The 18,601-nt window shown below is 46.3% G+C and overlaps 2 protein-coding genes across 4 annotated transcripts in view; both read left to right on the top strand.

Moving 5' to 3' along the window:
- The window catches only part of rcc1l (RCC1 like), a 242,932-nt gene extending 240,420 nt beyond the window's left edge, over positions 1 to 2,512 (top strand). For both annotated transcript variants that reach the window (XM_038813553.1, XM_038813551.1), the window contains one exon: positions 374 to 2,512. In XM_038813553.1, coding sequence (XP_038669481.1) covers positions 374 to 451 — 78 coding nt within the window. In that variant the 3' untranslated portion in view covers positions 452 to 2,512. The remainder of the gene's footprint in view (positions 1 to 373) is intronic.
- Positions 2,513 to 3,552: 1,040 nt separating this feature from the next.
- Positions 3,553 to 11,697, top strand: LOC119974903 (nuclear protein 1-like). 2 transcript variants are annotated; one of them, XM_038814241.1, is made up of 2 exons: positions 3,553 to 3,865; positions 11,484 to 11,697. In XM_038814241.1, exons 1-2 carry the CDS (start codon positions 3,655 to 3,657, stop codon positions 11,522 to 11,524), a joined length of 252 nt encoding a protein of 83 aa, XP_038670169.1. In that variant the 5' UTR covers positions 3,553 to 3,654; the 3' UTR covers positions 11,525 to 11,697. The 2 variants fall into 2 exon arrangements, with proteins under 2 accessions (XP_038670169.1, XP_038670170.1); XM_038814242.1 differs by having other exon boundaries at positions 3,556 to 3,876.
- Positions 11,698 to 18,601: the final 6,904 nt, after the last annotated feature.

The raw sequence follows: 18,601 nt of genomic DNA, 5'->3' as shown, positions 1-18,601 counted from the left end.
GTAAAATGTTTCACCAGAGGGCACCATTTCAAAATAGGGGTGAAGCCACTTAGGACTGAGATGAGGAGAAATCTCTTTACACAGAAGATTGTGAATCTTTAGAATTCTCTACACAGAGGGCTGTGGAGGCTCAGTATATTTAAGATAGAGATTGATAGATTTCTGATTAACAATAATGTATAGGGTTATGGTGTAAAAGATATTAAAGTGTCTGATCAGCCTTTAACAACATTTTGACCTACTCCTGTTCCTATGTTCCTAGTCCAAGTGGTATTCTCGTAAATCTGCTGGATTCCCTCAAAGACACATTTATTCTTCCTCAGGTTATGTATCCAGACAGGAAGTGGCTAACTGTATGTTCCTGTTTGTTTAGGTGGCAATAGCAGCCGATGTTGTGGACGTGGCGTGTGGAGTGGACCACATGGTGGCTCTTACAAGATCATTCATCTGACCTGAGTGCAATGAGAGATCAGAATCTGCTCTGATTCTGGAAATTAACAGCTGCAACAGTCCCAGGTCTTTCAGCAACCACAGATTGTCCATGCTGAAGATTTCGCTGTGTGGGTTTACTTTGAACTGATTATTTCACTAATCAAGTATTCACTGAATGGAGTTCCTTTTCTCCATTGTATATCGAACTTTGAAACAAGGTTTTCTTTTTCAATGTGTCTGCTTTCCTTCCACTCACTGACCTCTTTCTTTATCTCTTGCTCTCTATATGACTTTCTTTCTCTTTCTAGCTTTGGTTAACTCTTGATAACTCTCCGATTTTCTCATTGTCCGTGACTCCGTTGTGACGTTTTCACAGCTCCACAAGTGTTATTTCACATGTTCTCGATTTTGAATATTTTCCTGACCAATCACACTGTGGAAATGGTGTTATTTTATTTTGGGAACGGAATATTCTGGTGCTAAAGGTCTTTGCTCATTTATCTCTCTGTGTGTCATTGATTTAACCACCTGTACCTTCCCCAACCCCCCATTACACGTCAGACATTTTCTTATTTTCTCATTCTATCTTTTTATACAAAAATTGTTGCAACATTTCCGATGACTGCCATCAATAGTCTCTTGAATTCCCTCATATGTTACTGTATCTAGGATACCAATAACACAACGTGCTGTGTGATGTCACAATACTGATGGTGCTTGGGGACAGTGAACAGTATAACTCCCATCCAATGTAAAAATTCACTGGTATCCGATCTTCTGCAGTGAGACGAGAAATCCTGAACTGAGGTGTGGAAGAAGAAATTCCAGATTCATGTGCATAAAAGGAAATTCTGGATCTGTGTGCGAACGAGGAAGTTCTAGATTCTCAAAATCTTGGATTCGTATGCAGAAGAGGAAAGTCTGGATTTTCAAAATTCCAGATTCTTGAGCAGAAGAGGGAATCCTGGATGGGAAAATTCCAGATTTGTGTGCGGAAGAGGAAATTCTGGATTTGCACAATTCTGGATTCGTGCGCATTAGATGAAATTACGGATTTTCAAAATCCAGGATTCGTGCGCAGAAGAGGAAATTCTGGATTTGCTAAATTTTTGATTCGTGTGCGGAAGAGGAAATTCCAGATTTGCAAAATTCCAGATTTGTGTGTCGAAGAGGAAATTCTGGATTAGAAAAATTCTGTATTTGTGTGCAAAAAGCAATTAAATAAGAAAACATCATTCAGTCTACAGACCCATTCCTTGGGACATGAGAGAATCTAATCAATTCCAGACTGCCATTCTCTCCGTGGTAATAGTGCCACTGTGGACCGTTCTTTCAATGAATATACGCTAGAATTTGAATCAGTTTCACTGACACATTTCTGCAAAGACTTTCCCTGGAGAACTGGTTCATTGATGGAGCCTTTCGATAATTGTCAGTGGATATTTAGACTGCCTGGTTCGGAGATAATCATGTCGAAATAAAGCTGGAAGTGAATTGTTGGAGAGGATTAGAGTGTGTGTTTGCACAGTGACTTTCTTTCTTATGGTTTACAACAGCTTTGAAAAGATGAATGTAGTGTACTTTACAAAATAACATTTAATGTCGTACATAGGGGAGTTCCACTCAATTGTTGTGGACATTTCATGGATTTTATTTCTGGTTTTTGCTCCTACTACTATCGGCGAACCATATATGTGAAAATCTGAAAATGTTGGTGGTAACTTCGATTGAGTTTAAATTTCTGACAATCTCTGAACAAGTCTGTGTGCTTTGGAATTGTTCAGGGGAAGGAAAGTATCTCCTCGACAGGTAAGTATAGCTATGTGGGAAAGGGTGGTATTGTTGCGTGATCTTAATAATGACACCGATACGGTTGGGGTTAAATGCAGTACTCTGGATGGTTGCCAGGGAGAGGGATTGAGTTGGTAGCATGGGGAACATAGTCTGTGGCAGACTTTGTTCCCCATATGAAAGCTTCACTGTTATATTTAAAAGGAAGAAGTTTCTGTTCATTGTCTGTAAAGAACATTTGTTCATCCTGCGATTGTAATAGGCACTAAATAAATGTTCTTTTTTCTTATTGGCCGTCTCACTGACCAATTCTGCCTCAGCCCTCACTCGTTTACAGTTCAGTTATTTGCAGTCACTCATTCCTTTCTGCATCACTAGAAGTTTTTCAAACAACTCTGATTATTCCGCTTTCAGCTGTAAGTATCCAACAAAAACGCCAAGCAGGCTTGCTTGGCGTTGAGCTGCTTTAACTAGTTAATGCTGAGGGTCTGTGTTCAACTGAGCAGGCAGGCCCTCAGTATTCATTGATTAAACGAGCTTAACACAAACAAGCAGGCCTTCAGAATTAACTAATGAAACCCAACAGGCCAGTACTCAACATTAAATAGTTTAACTAGCTGCTGGTTTCTATCAGTTTAAAGCAAAAATACTATGAGTTTAAAGCGAAAGAGGTGGTCGGGGGCAGGACAGTGTCCTGGCACTGCTCTGGGTCTCCTGGCAGTGCCAATCTGGCAATTAACTGCAAATTTGGATCCCCACACTCAGATCGCAATGTCTCGTGAGACCTAGTGGCCATCGGGAATCGCAGGAGAGGCTTCTCGCGGGATCTACCAGCCACATCCCGTTCCTAAGTGTGGGTGAATTCAGATCTGGATCTCATGAAAAAAGTTGGTGGGAATCACCCCGCCAAACTCGCCCAAAATGACACTTAGTCATTTTTGAGATAAATTGTGCTGAACGTAGATTATAAAATTCTCAGTCTGAAAGAGAAGCCAATATTGGTAAAATGACAGAAATATCAAGTGAGTTGAGTGAGAGAGATTATTGAAGGTGAGCAGAAACAGATAACCTGTGCTGAAAGTGATGAGAGGGCAGGCCATCATCAATGAGAGTGTCAGAGAATCAGAAATATTTGTTGTTGATCTGGTAGCTTTAAATCCCAGCCTGCATCTCAATCTATAACTTAGTGATTTAATCGTAAACGTCAACCAGCATCTCCTTGAAAGCTCAATCTGTTGATCTGACAATTTAAACAGCACATCTTTTAAAAGCTACTTTGAAAGCAAGCTTGTCCAACCCTGCCCTGACATCACAGTCAACCAATGAAGCCACACACACTGAGCGAGCACAGCCCAGCACAGTCCAGTCAAACACCACACAAGGTCCCAGATTTGCTCCAATCCCCCCTCTAGACCATTAGCCCCAGGCACAATGTCCCGCAATAGCCTGGAGTCATTTGAAGAAGCACATTATGATGAGTACGAGTATTACAATCTGGCAGAATACTCTGCTCACAATGGAGGGAAGGGAAGGAGCAAGAAGGAGTGGGGGCGTAATACAAACCGACACTGTCCAGCTGGGCACGAGAGGAAGATCATGGAGAAACTTTACAACAGTGAGCTGAAAAAGAAGAGAACACACAGTAAGTCCTAGGTGAGCAGTTTTCTGAACTCCCTTCTCATGTAGGTGCCTCCCTGCAGTGTGTACTCCCCCTCCCCCACAGTGCGTGCTCCCCTCACCCACAGTATGTGCTCCCCCTCCCCCACAGTGTGTGCTCCCCCTCCCCCACTGTGTGCTCCCCCTCCTCCACAGTGGGTGCTCCCCCTCCCCAATCAGTGTGCGCTCCCCCTCCCCACAGTGTGTGCTCCCCATCCCCAAACAGTGTGTGCTCCTCCTCCCCCACAGTGTTTGCTCCCCCTCCCCAAACAGTGTTTGCTCCCCCTCCCCAGTTTGCTCCCCCTCCCCAAACTGTGTGTGCTCCTCCTCCCCCACAGTGTTTGCTCCCCCTCCCCAAACAGTGTGTTTTTTTTTATAAATAATTTTTATTGAAATTTTTACAAAATATAAACATCTTAACACCCCATAAACAATGCCCCCCAGCTTCAAGAGCAACTTCAAACAAAAGGAAGAAACAAAGAAAAAGAGAAAAGAAAAAAAAAACAAACAAAGGAGAGAGATAGCACCCTCCACAAACCCTTGTGCACAGTTCTGCCTCCCCACCAAATCCTTACCCCCCCCCCCCCGGGTTGCTGCTGCTGTCGGCCTGTTTCCCTACCGTTCCGCCAGGAAGTCCAGAAAGGGCTGCCACCGCCTGAAAAACCCTTGTACTGATCCCCTCAGGGCAAATGTCATCCTCTCCAATTTAATGAACCCCGCCATATCCGAGATCCAGGCCTCCACGCTTGGGGGCCTCGCATCCTTCCATTGGAGCAAGATCCTCCGCCGGGCTACTAGGGACGCAAAGGCCAGGACCCTGGCCTCTATCGCCTCCTGCACTCCCGGCTCCACTGCAACCCCAAAAATTGCGAGTCCCCAGCCTGGCTCGACCCTGGATCCCGCCACCCTCGACACCGTCTTTGCTACCCCCTTCCAAAACTCCCCCAATGCTGGGCACGTCCAAAACATATGGGCGTGGTTCGCTGGGCTCCCCGAGCACCTAGCACACCTGTCCTCGCCCCCGAAAAACCTACTCATCTTCGTCCCAGTCATGTGGGCCCTATGCAGCACCTTGAACTGTATGAGGCTAAGCCTCGCACAGGAAGAGGAGGAATTCACTCTCTCCAGGGCATCCGCCCATGTCCCCTCCTCAATCTCCTCCCCCAGCTCCTCTTCCCACTTCCCCTTCAGTTCCTCCACCGAGGCCTCGTCTACCTCCTGCATTACCTGGTATATGTCCGAGATCCTCCCTCCTCCGACCCACACCCCCGAGAGCACCCTATCCCGCACCCCTCGTGGGGGCAGCAAGGGGAACCCCTCCACCTGCTGCCTGGCAAACGCCCTCACCTGGTTGTACCTAAATATGTTCCCCGGGGGGAGCCCAAACTTCCCCTCTAACTCCCCCAAGCTCGCGAACCTCCCTTCTACAAACAGGTCCCTCAACCTCCTAACCCCTGCCCTGTGCCAGCCCATAAATCCACCATCAATGCTCCCTGGGGCGAACCGATGGTTCCCCCATATCGGGGCCTCCATCGAGCCCCCCATTTCTCCCCTGTGCCATCTCCATTGCCCCCAAATTTTGGAGGTAGCTGCCACCACCGGGCTCGTGGTATACCTCGTTGGAGGGAGCGGCAACGGCGCCGTTACTAGCGCTTCCAGGCTCGTGCCCACACAAGACGCCACCTCCATCCTCTTCCACGCTGCCCCCTCCTCGGCCATTACCCGCTTATGCACCATCGCTGCGTTGGCCGCCCAGTAGTACCCACAGAGGTTGGGCAACGCCAGCCCCCCCCCCCCCCCCTATCCCTGCCTCGTTCCAGGAACACTCTTAGAACCCTTGGAGTCCCATGCGCCCACACAAAACCCGTGATACTGCTGTTGACCCTCCAGAAAAAGGCCTTTGGGATAAAGATGGGGAGGCACTGGAACAAGAACAAAAACCTCGGGAGCACCGTCATATTAAGGGACTGCACCCTCCCCGCCAGTGACAGCGGTAACATATCCGACCTCTTACACTCCTCCTCCATCTGCTCCACCAACCTTGTGAGGTTGAGCTTGTGCAGGGCCCCCCAACTCCCAGCCACCTGGACCCCTAGGTTCCTGAAGCTCTTCCCTGCCTGCTTCAGTGGGAGCCTACCAATCCCCTCCTCTTGATCCCCCGGATGCACCACAAACACCTCGCTCTTGCCCAGGTTCAGCTTAGACCCCGAGAAACCCCCGAATTCCCCAAGGATCCTCATCACCTCCGGCATCCCCCCCCACCGGGTCCGCCACATACAGCAGTAGGTCGTCCGCGTACAGTGACACTCGATGCTCCTCCCCACCCCGCACCATGGCCCTCCAGTTCCCTGACTCCCTCAATGCCATGGCCAGGGGCTCAATTGCCAACGCGAAGAGCAAGGGGGACAGGGGGCACCCCTGTCTCGTCCCCCGATGCAGCCGAAAGTACTCCGACCTCCTCCTATTCGTGGCTACACTTGCCATCGGGGCCTCGTAGAGCAGCCTCACCCACCGAATAAACCCCTCCCCAAACCCAAACCTCTCCAACACCTCCCACAAGTACTCCCACTCCACCCTATCGAAGGCCTTCTCCGCGTCCAACACCACCACTATCTCCGCCTCCCCTTCCACCGCCGGCATCATAATGACATTGAGGAATCTTCGCACATTTGTGTTCAGCTGCCTTCCCTTCACAAACCCCGTCTGGTCCTCATGTATGACCCCCGGCACACAATCCTCTATTCTAGTGGCCAGGATCTTTGCCAGCAGCTTGGCATCGGCGTTCAGCAACGAAATCGGCCTATATGATCCACACTGCAGAGGGTCGTTGTCCCGCTTCAGGATCAAGGAAATCAGCACCCGCGACATAGTTGGGGGCAAAGCCCCCCCCCCCCCCCCCCTCCCATGCCTCTTTAAAGGTCCGAACCAACAAGGGGCCCAACAGGTCCAAATACTTTTTATAAAATTCCGCCGGAAACCCGTCTGGCCCCGGCTCCTTCCCCGACTGCATGCTCCCTATCCCTTTGACAACCTCCTCCAACTCGATCGGTGCCCCTAGTCCCTCCACCCGCTCCTCTTCCACCCTCGGGAAACGCAACCTGTCCAGGAAGCGCCCCATTCCACCCTCCTCCACCGGGGGCTCAGAGCGGTACAGTTCCCCATAAAAGTCCCTGAAGACCCCATTGACCTCTACCCCCCTCCGCACCACCTTCCCAGCGCTATCCCTCACACCCCCAATCTCCCTGGCCGCGTCTCGCTTCCGGAGCTGGTGCGCCAGCATCCTGCTCGCCTTCTCCCCGTGTTCATACACCGCCCCCTGTGCTTTCCTCCACTGGGCTTCGCCTTTCTGGTCGTCAGTAGGTCAAATCTGGCCTGTAGGCTACGCCTCTCCCCCAGCAATCCCTCCTCCGGACCCTCCGCATATCTCCTATCCACCTGCACCATCTCCCCTATCAGTCTTTCCCTTTCCCTCTGCTCCCCCCTCTCCCTATGGGCTCGGATGGCGATCAATTCCCCCCTCATCACCGCCTTCAATGCCTCCCAGACCGTCCCCACCCGAACCTCCCTGTTATTATTGGCCTCGAGGTATCTCTCAATGCACCCCCGGACCCTCCCGGCCACCTCCTCCTCTGCCAGCAGCCCCACCTCCATGCACCAGAGCGGACGTTGGTCCCTCTCTTCCCCCAGCCCGAGGTCCATCCAGTGCGGGGCATGGTCCAAAATGGCAGTGGCGGAGTATTCCACTTCCTCCACCCTCGGCACCAGCCCCCTGCTCAGGACAAAATAGTCAATCCTCGAGTAGGCTTTATGTACATGGGAGAAAAACGAGTATTCCCTGGCCCTTGGCCTCTCAAACCTCCAAGGGTCCACCCCCCCCCCCCCCCCCCCCCATCTGGTCCATAAATCCCCTCAGCACCTTAGCCGCCGCCGACCTCCTACCCGTCCGGGACTTGGATCGATCCAATGGGGGATCCAGCACAGTGTTAAAGTCTCCCCCCATGATCAGGCCCCCCACCTCCAGGTCCGGAATGCGGCCCAGCATACGCCGCATGAACCCCGCATCGTCCCAATTTGGGGCATAAACATTCACCAACACTACCCGCTCCCCCTGCAGCTTGCCACTCACCATCACGTACCTCCCGCCACTGTCAGCCACCACCTTCAACGCCTCAAATGACACCTTCTTCCCCACCAGGATCGCCACCCCTTTACTCTTCTCGTCCAGCCCTGAGTGGAATACCTGGCCCACCCACCCCTTTCTCAGCCGGACCTGGTCCACCACTCTCAGGTGTGTCTCCTGGAGCATGGCCACATCCGCCTTCAGTCCCTTCAGGTGCGCAACTACTCGGGCCCTTTTGACCGGCCCATTCAGCCCCCTCACATTCCAGGTTATGAGCCGGATCCGAGGGCTCCCTGCACCCTTCCCCTGCCGATTAGCCATACCCCATCCCTTGCCCACCCCCGGCCAGCGTCCCACGCTCTGCCAGTTTCCCACGGCGGCACCTCCCCCCCCCCCCCCCCCTCCAGCACTCCCTGCGTCCTCCAGCTCCTTCCTGACCGTTTCAGCAGCAACCCGGTAACCCCCCCCCTCCCCTCCCCCCCCCCCCCCCCCCCCCCAGGCTAGGACCCCTCCTAGCCGTGCACCCCCCTCTACAGCACTCCCGTGGGCCAGCTATCTTCTGCTGACCCCGGCGGCTCCCGCCCTACTTTCGGCTCCTCCCAACGTGGGACTGCCCCTCCCCCATAGTGCCCATCAACCAGTCCACCCTCCCCCGCTCCTGCGAGGGAAAAGAACACCCCGCCCCCTCCCTCTCCCAGCGCGGGGAGCCCGCAGAAAGCCCGCACTTACGCCCTGCCGGGCCCCGCCTCCTCCAGGGCCGCTCCCATTGTCAGTCCCCCCCACCAGCTCCCCAAACACCCCGTTTACCCCTCAGTCCAAACCCGTCCACCCAACTCCTGCTAGAAAACCCATAAAGAAAACACCCGTATGGCATCACCCCACCCACCCTACGGTCACCCCACATTATACCCTAAACCCCGCAGATACACATACAGTATAAATAAATACAGTATTCCACAGCATCCCCCATCAGGACCCTCAGTTTGTGTCCAGTTTCTCGGCTTGCACGAAGGCCCACGCCTCCTCCGGGGACTCAAAATAGTGGTGCCGATCCTGGTAGGTGACCCACAGACGCGCCGGCTGCAGCATTCCAAACTTCACCTTCCGTCTGTGGAGCACCGCCTTCGTCCGGTTAAACCTGGCCCTCCGCCTCGCCACCTCCGCACTCCAGTCCTGGAAGATCCGCACCTCCGTGTTCTCCCATTTGCTGCTCCGCTCCTTCTTGGCCCACACTCACGATCCACAAACCGGTGGAACCTTACCAACACCGCCTGTGGCGGCTCATTCGGCTTGGGCCTCCTAGCCAGAATTCTGTGGGCCTCCTCCAACTCCAGGGGCCCCTGGAAGGACCCAGCCCCCATCAGCGTGTTCAGCATCATCACCACATAGGCCGCTAGGTCCAACCCCTCCGTGAGGACCAGGATCCGTAAATTCTTCCTCCTCGACCGGTTGTCCAACTCCTCGAACCGCTCCTGCCATCTTTTATGGAGCGCCTCATGCACCTCCAACTTCCCCACCATGGCCACGACCTCGTCCTCCCTCTCGGCGGCTTGCTGCTGCAGCTCCCGGATCGCAGCCCCCTGAGCTGTCTGGGTCTCCATCAGTTCCCTGTTGGTTATCTTGATGGACTCCAGCAGCTCCACTGTCAGATCCTGGAAGAGGCTCAGCAGAGTCGTCTGGACGCACTTCTTCAGTTCTTCAAAACTTTCGTCGGCTGCCATTTTGTCCTGCGGGTCCCGATTTTTTTCAAATTTTTCCTCCCGATTCTCTCCCTGCTCCGCTCCTGGTCTGCACCATGGGACCTCTGGGGAAACTCCTGGCCTCTTCCCCCCCGTTGGGATTTGCCTCTTAATTGAGGGGGTTGGGGGCCTTTAAAAAAGCCCCAAAGTCCGTTTCTTTCGGGAGCCTCCGAACGTGCGGCTCAGCTGGTCATTGCCGCTACCGGAAGTCGTATTGTATTATGTTGATGCCCCTGTGGGCTCCGCCTATAGCTCCACCCCCTCGGAGATGGTATATAAACCTGCAGTCTGTAGGCGGCACTCAGTACAGAGCAGTCGCAGGCAGGCACAGATCTAGCTTATTAAAACCACTGTTCACTTCTACTAATTGTCTCATGTGAATTGATGGTCGCATCAATTTAATAAGCTAAGATATTGCAATGGAAGCCGCCCTCAAACCTGATCAACTGGAACTCGACCCACAGCAGCTGAAGCCAAGGGAATCTTGTCACATTCGCTCTGCTGTTTGATGCCTACCTCGCCACCCCCTCCTCGCCCGCTGTCACCGAGGCACCCAAGCAGAGTCCCCTCCACGCCCGCGTGAGCCACAGAATCATTGTACTAATTGAGGATGCGACCACATAGGCAGACGCGGTCGCGATCCCGAAAAGACATTACGTGAGGCCGGTGAACGAAGTGCTCGCGCGTCAACTCCTCACCACACATCGTCAATGCCCTGGGGAATCACTGGAGGAAGATCTTCGTGACCTGAATGTACTCGTTCAGAACTGTAACTACAAGGATGTCACGGCTAAACAGCACATGGAACTCACCATCTGGGACACCTACATGGCTGGAGTCTGGTCCAACTATGTCAGACAGCACCTGCTCGAAAAGGGCGCCCTCGACCTAGAAGAGGCGGTAAAACTATCCACCTCATTAGAGGTAGCTTTCCAGGGCCTAAATGCTTTCCCTTCCGGCCACGCGATTTCCTTGTGGGCGGCCATCATCCGACCCGTGTGCTCCCTATGCCTCAGTCTAATAAAAGTTGTGGGTCAGTTGAACTCCCATGACACACATCGGGGTTCCCTAAACCCTGGCCCATAAAAGCTCAGCCTCCCCAAACAGTGGGCTCCCCGTCCAAAAACAGTCCCTCCCTCACACAGTGTGTACTCCCACTCCGCCACGCAGTTCATACATCCTTCCCCCTCAGTGTGCACTCCCCCTCCCCAACCAGTATGTGCTCGCCCTCCCCAAACAGCACAGTCCCCTTGAGCTTGTTCCATTATTTAACTTGATAATGGATAATCTGCACCGCAACTCAATTTACCTTGCAGATTCTCCTTCATCTGACTATTGGTTACCCATCAATCTCGCTTTTGGAGATTTTAGTTGACATGGGGACATGGGGAGAAAGTGCAAACTCCCTTTGCAAACAGTCACCCGAGGTCGGAATTGAACCCGGGACCCTCTAGCCCGCATGGTCTCCCATCAGGGAGATTTGTTTATTTCTATCCATCAAATCCAGTCTTTTTATAATTTAAAACCTCCCAAATTCAGGCAATATCTGATTTAACGACTGCCCATTTGGTCTACAAAGGACCACAGTCCACTCCCACACCACACATTAAACACGCTCTTAATACACACAAGGCAGATAGAGGTGGCCAATAAAGTTTGCCAATGTTGTCTGAATCCAACGAATAAACTTTAAATTATTTCAGTGTATGGCCATATTCAATTGTTGCTGTGATTTGCCTTCACAGATATTCAGCGAGTGACCATCGTTATGAAACCCGCTTCCTGAGTTTAGCTTCTTGCTCTTTTCTGATATCCCCCTCGCCTCCTAACTTCTGCAGTGCCGGATAATCATTTATGGAAGCAGCTTTCGATAATGTTTTGGGAATAAGTAACCTTTGATAAAGCTCTGTTTGCGGAAAAACTAAGATGAGCAATTAAAGCACAATTTGGTTAATGTGTCGTGTTGCGGCTGAAACCTTTTGTGACAAAAAGCGCTTTAATCAACAGACAAGTAGATTGAAGTTGTACAATATTGCTGCGTATTGGTTTTTTTCTAAATTATTTTTATTCAAATTTTTGGCAAAAACATAATTTTTTGCATAACTGTATGCAACAATTAACAGAACAAAATAAATGTTAACCATATCTACAAAGAAAAGAACAATACAACGCAAAGGTCCCCCACCCCAATGCTGCTGCTGCTGATCTTTACTGCTCTCCTAGAAAGTCGAGAAACGGCTATGACCTCCGAGAACATGGATCCTCTCAAGGCAAACTTTATTTTCTGGAGACTGAGAAACCCAGCCATGTCACTAACCCAGGTCTCTACACTCGGGGGCTTCGAGTCACTCCACATTAAAAGGATCCGTATATGGGCTACCAGGGAGGCAAAGGCTAATACGTCAGCCTCTTTTGCTTCCTGAACTCCCGGATCATCTGACACACCAAAGATCGCTATCTCTGGACTCGGCAATACCCACGTGCCTTAGCAAAACCCTGCCAGAATCCCTTAAGGCTCTTAAGGGATGCCGGCTCGGGCATGGACATATGGACATGATCTGCAGGGCTTCACACACATTTATCCTCAACCCCAAAGAGTTTGCTCATCCTGGTTACCGTCATGTGCGCGCGGTGGACCAACTTAAACTGGTTGAAGCTAAGCCTGGCACTTGATGAGGAGGAATTGACCCTGTTTAGGGAATCTGGCCACAGGCCTGCATCCAGCTCCCTGCCTAGCACCTTCTCCCATTTGCCCTTAAGTTCATGGGGCTTCCTCCATCTCCTGAAGTTCCTGGTAGATGTCCTACACCTTCCCCTCCCGTACCCAGGTGCCGGAGACCACCCTATACTGCGTGGGGGTAGCAATGGAAATGACACCACCTGCTCTTTCAGAAATGCGTGTACGTGAAGGTATCTGAAAGCGTTTCCAGGGGGCAAACTGAATTCCCCTCCAGCGGTTTCAGGCTGGGAAAGGTCCCGTCTATGAACAGGATTTCTGATTCTGATGGACTTTGGCAATATCTCGGGGTACAAACTAAACGAGAAGAAAAGCGAGATGACATCCTTTTAATTCCGGCTCTCTGCCAGCTTTGAAACCCTCCATCTATCCTGCCCGGGAGAAATCTGTGTTTGTTGCATATCAGGGTCCAGCCTGAGGCTCCCTCCACCCTCCTGTGCCTTCTCCACTGACCCCAGATCTTTAATGTTGCCACCACCACCGGACTAGATGAGTAGCAGGCCAGCGAGAACAGCAGTGGTGCCGTTACACGTGCCCCTAGGCTGGTACCTTTGCATGAGGCCGCCTCTAACCACTCCCATGTCGCTCCTCCCCAACAACCATTTCATAATCATGGCTATGTTAGCTGCCCAAAGTTAGCTGTAAAAGTTCGGCAGTGCCAGCCCCCCCCCCCCCCCCCAACTGCGCTCCAAGAACAGTCTCTTTACATGAGGGGTCTTATTTGCCCATACGAATCCCAAGATAATCTTGTTCACCCACTTAAAAAAGGACTTAGGGTGAAGCTGGGAAGGCACTGAAAGACCAAAAGGAATCTGGGGAGAACCATCATCTTAACGGTCTGCACCGTTTTAGCAAAAAACAATCTTGATACAAGCCGCTCGGAAACCAAACGGCAAACTACTCAAAATCCTTAACTCGCCGGGAAAATCATTTTTCTCCAAAATGAATAGTTGGCAAAAAATAGTAAATTTAGATGCAAGCCGCTCTGAAACCAAACGGCAAATTCCTCAAAATGCTTAACTAGCCGAGAAAATCACTTTTTATCCAAAGTGAATGTTTGGCACAAAATAGTTAATTTTGATGCAAGGCGCTCTGAAACTCAACGGCAAATTGCTAAAAATGCTTAACTATCCTAGAAAATCACTTTTTATCCAAAATGAATGGTTGGCAAAAAATAGTAAATTTAGATGCAAGACGCTCTGTAACCAAACGGTAAATTACTCAAAATGCTTAACTAGCCGTGAAAATCACTTTTTATTCAAAATGAACGGTTGGCAAAAAATAGTTAATATTGATGTAAGGCGCTCTGAAACTAAACGGCAAATTGCTACAAATGCTTAACCAGCCGAGAAAATCACTTTTAATCCAAAATGATTAGTTGGCAAAAAATAGTTAATTTTGATGCAAGCCGCTCTGAACCTAAACGCCAAATTGCTAAAAATGCTTAACTAGCCGAGAAAATCACTTTTTATCCAAAATGAATGGCTGGCAAAAAATAGTTAATTTTGATGGAAGCTGCTCTGAAACTAAACGATAAATTGCTCAAAATGCTTAACCATCACTTTTGAAAATCACTTTTAAAAATCACTTTTTATCCAAAATGAATAGTTGGCAAAAAAATAGTAAATTTAGATGCAATCCGCTCTGAAACCAAGCGGCAAATTACTCAAAATGCTTAACTAGCCGAGAAAATCACTTTTTATCCAAAGTGCATGTTTGGCATAAAATAGTTAATTTTGATGCAAGATCTTCTGAAACTAAACGGCAAATTGCTAAAAACTAGCCGAGAAAATCACTTTTTATCCAAAATGAATAGTTGGCAAAAAAATAGTAAATTTAGATGCAATCCGCTCTGAAACCAAACGGCAAATTGCTAAAAACTAGCCGAGAAAATCACTTTTTATCCAAAATGAATAGTTGGCAAAAAATAGTTAATTTTGATGTAAGCTGCTCTGAAAATAAACGGCAAATTGCTAAAAATGCTTCAATAGCCGAGAAACTCACATTTTATCCAAAATGACTAGTTGGCAAAAAAATAGTTAATTTTTATGCAAGCCGCTCTGAAACTAAACGGCAAATTGCAAAAAATGCCGAACTAGCCGAGAAAATCACTTTTTATCCAAAATGAATATTTGGCAAAAAAGATAGTAAATTTTGATGCAAGCCGCTCTGAAACCAAACGGCATATTAGTCAAAATGCTTAATTCGCCGAGAAAATCCACTTTTTCTGGTTGACAGAAAAATAGTAAATTTAGATGCAATCCGCTCTGAAGCTAAACGATAAATTACTGAAAATGCTTAACTAGCCGTGAAAATCACTTTTTATCCAAATGAATGGTTGCCAAAAAATAGTAAATTTAGACGCAAGACGCTCAGAAACCAAACGGCAAATTACTCGAAATGCTTAATTTGCCAAGAAAATCACTTTTTATCCAAAATGAATGGCTGGCAAAAAATAGTTAATTTTGATGCAAGCTGCTCTGAAAATCAACGGCAAATTGCTAAAAATGCTTAACTAGCCGAGAAAATCACTTTTTATTCAAAATGAACAGTTGGCAAAAAAATAGTTAATATTGATGTAAGGCGCTCTGAAACTGAACGGCAAATTGCTAAAAATGCTTAACTTGCCGAAAAAAAATCACTTTTTATCCAAAATGAATAGTTGGCAAAAAATAGTAAATTTAGATGCAAGACACTGTGAAACCAAACGGCAAATTCTTCAAAATGCTTAAATCTCCGAGAAAATCACTTTTTATCCAAAATGAATAGTTGGCAAAAAAAATAGTAAATTTAGATGCAATCCGCTCTGAAACCAAGCGGCAAATTACTCAAAATGCTTAACTAGCCGAGAAAATCACTTTTTATCCAAAGTGCATGTTTGGCATAAAATAGTTAATTTTGATGCAAGATCTTCTGAAACTAAACGGCAAATTGCTAAAAACTAGCCGAGAAATCACTTTTTATCCAAAATGAATAGTTGGCAAAAAAATAGTAAATTTAGATGCAATCCGCTCTGAAACCAAACGGCAAATTGCTAAAAACTAGCCGAGAAAATCACTTTTTATCCAAAATGAATAGTTGGCAAAAAATAGTTAATTTTGATGTAAGCTGCTCTGAAAATAAACGGCAAATTGCTAAAAATGCTTCAATAGCCGAGAAACTCACATTTTATCCAAAATGACTAGTTGGCAAAAAATAGTTAATTTTTATGCAAGCCGCTCTGAAACTAAACGGCAAATTGCAAAAAATGCCGAACTAGCCGAGAAAATCACTTTTTATCCAAAATGAATATTTGGCAAAAAAGATAGTAAATTTTGATGCAAGCCGCTCTGAAACCAAACGGCATATTAGTCAAAATGCTTAATTCGCCGAGAAAATCCACTTTTTCTGGTTGACAGAAAAATAGTAAATTTAGATGCAATCCGCTCTGAAGCTAAACGATAAATTACTGAAAATGCTTAACTAGCCGTGAAAATCACTTTTTATCCAAAATGAATGGTTGCCAAAAAATAGTAAATTTAGACGCAAGACGCTCAGAAACCAAACGGCAAATTACTCGAAATGCTTAATTTGCCAAGAAAATCACTTTTTATCCAAAATGAATGGCTGGCAAAAAATAGTTAATTTTGATGCAAGCTGCTCTGAAAATCAACGGCAAATTGCTAAAAATGCTTAACTAGCCGAGAAAATCACTTTTTATTCAAAATGAACAGTTGGCAAAAAAATAGTTAATATTGATGTAAGGCGCTCTGAAACTAAACGGCAAATTGCTAAAAATGCTTAACTTGCCGAAAAAAAATCACTTTTTATCCAAAATGAATAGTTGGCAAAAAATAGTAAATTTAGATGCAAGACACTGTGAAACCAAACGGCAAATTCTTCAAAATGCTTAAATCTCCGAGAAAATCACTTTTTTTTAATCCAAAAGAATAGTTGACAAAAAAAATAGTTAATTTTGATGCAAGCCGCTATGAAACTAAACGGCAAATTGCTGAAAAATCTTAACTGGACGAGAAAATCACTTTTTATCCAAAATGAATAGTTGGCACAAAATAGTTAATTTTGATACAAGCCGCTCTGAAACCAAACGGTAAATTACTCAAAATGCTTAATTCGTCGAGAAAATCACTTTTTATCCAAAATGACTGGTTGACAAAAAAATAGTAAATTTAGATGCAAGCCGCTCTGAAACCAAACGGCAAATTACTCGAAATGCATAATTCGCCGAGAAAATCACTTTTTATCCAAAATGAATAGTAAGCATAAAATCGTTAATCTTGCTGCAAGACGCTCTGAAACTGAACGGGAAATTGCTAAAAATGCTTAACTAGCCGAGAAAATCACTTTTAAGCATTTTGACAACCTGCTTGCATCAAAATTCACTCTTCTTTGCCAAGCAGTCTTTTTTGGCATAAAAGTGATTTTCTCGGCGAAATACGCATATTGACAAACTGCTTGCCTCAAAATTCACTATATTTTTGCCAAACAGTGTTTTCTGGCATAAAAGTAATTTTCTCTGCGCATTTTGACAAACTGCTTGCATCAAAATTCTCTATTTTTTTCCCCACCAGTCCATTCTGGCATAAAAGTGATTTCCTAGACGAATTTAGCGTTTTGACGAGCTGGTTTGATTTGATATCCACTATTCTTTGCCAAACCTTCTTTTTAGGGAGAAAATTGATTTTCTGGGCGAATTAAGATAAATAGATAGATCGATATAAATCTAGCTATATCGATGGATTGATACATATATAGATAGATAGATCGATGGAGAGAGCGGTAGATTGATAGGTAGGTAGACAGATAGATAGATCGATAGATAGCTAGCTAGATAGATAGATAGCTAGATAGATAGATAGATAGATAGATAGATAGATAGATAGATAGATAGATAGATAGATAGATAGATAGATAGATAGATAGATACAGATGCAGATAGATATATAGATAGATATATAGTTCGATCGATATAGAGATAGATAGATAGATCAACAGTAATAGAGTTACCTATGTGTACGGATAGATAGTTAGATAGATAAATATATAGGCAGATCTTTAGATTCATAGATGAATAGATAGATACATAGATAGATAGATAGACAGATAGACAGATATATAGATAGATAAATAGATTGATAGAAAGATAGATATATAGATGAATAGTTACATAGATAGACAAATAGATTCATAGATAGATAGAGCGATAGGTTGATAGATAGATAGATATATAGATGAATAGATACATAGATAGACAAATAGATTCCTAGATAGATAGATGGATATAAATAGAGCTATATAAATAGATAGACACATAGATAGGTAGATAGATAGATAGATAGATAGATAGATAGATAGATAGATAGATAGATAGATAGATAGATAGATAGATAGATAGATAGATAGATAGATAGATAGATAGATAGATAGATAGATAGATAGATAGATAGATAGATAGATAGATAGATAGATAGATAGATAGATAGATAGATAGATAGATAGACAGATGGATGGTAAAATCGCTAGATTGAAATGTAGATAGACAGATAGTTGGATAGATGGATAGACAGATAGATCGATCGATAGGTAAATAGATAGATAGATAGACAGGTCGCTAGATTGATAGATAGATAGATAGATAGATAGATAGCAAATGCTTAATTCGACGAGAAAATCACTTCTATGCCAGAAAACTGTTTAGCAAAAAATAGTGAATTTTGAGGCAAGCAGTTGTCAAAATGCTTAATTCGCAGAGAAAATCACTTTTATGCCAGAAAACACTGTTTGGCACAGAAATAGTCAATTTTCAGGCAAGCAGTTTGTCAAAATGCTTAATTCGCCGAGAAAATCACTTTTATGCCAAAAAAGACTGTTTGCCAGAGCAGAGTGAATATTGATGCAAGTAGGTTGTCAAAATGACAAAATTCACTATGTTTTGCTAAACAGTCTTTTCTGGCATAAAAGTTATGTTCTCGGCGAATAAAGCATTTTGACAAACTGCTTGAATCAAAATTCACTATTTTTTGCCAAATATTCTTTTTTGGCAGAAAAGTGATTTTCTCGGCAAATTAAGCATTTTGACCAACTGCTTGCATCACAATTCACTATGTTTTGCTAAACAGTCTTTTA

The sequence above is a fragment of the Scyliorhinus canicula genome, chromosome 12 (assembly GCF_902713615.1).
Source record: "Scyliorhinus canicula chromosome 12, sScyCan1.1, whole genome shotgun sequence".
NCBI classification, from domain to species: domain Eukaryota; kingdom Metazoa; phylum Chordata; class Chondrichthyes; order Carcharhiniformes; family Scyliorhinidae; genus Scyliorhinus; species Scyliorhinus canicula.
The sequence above is the reverse complement of the archived record's forward strand: the minus strand, read 5'-3'. Positions and strand labels throughout refer to the sequence as shown.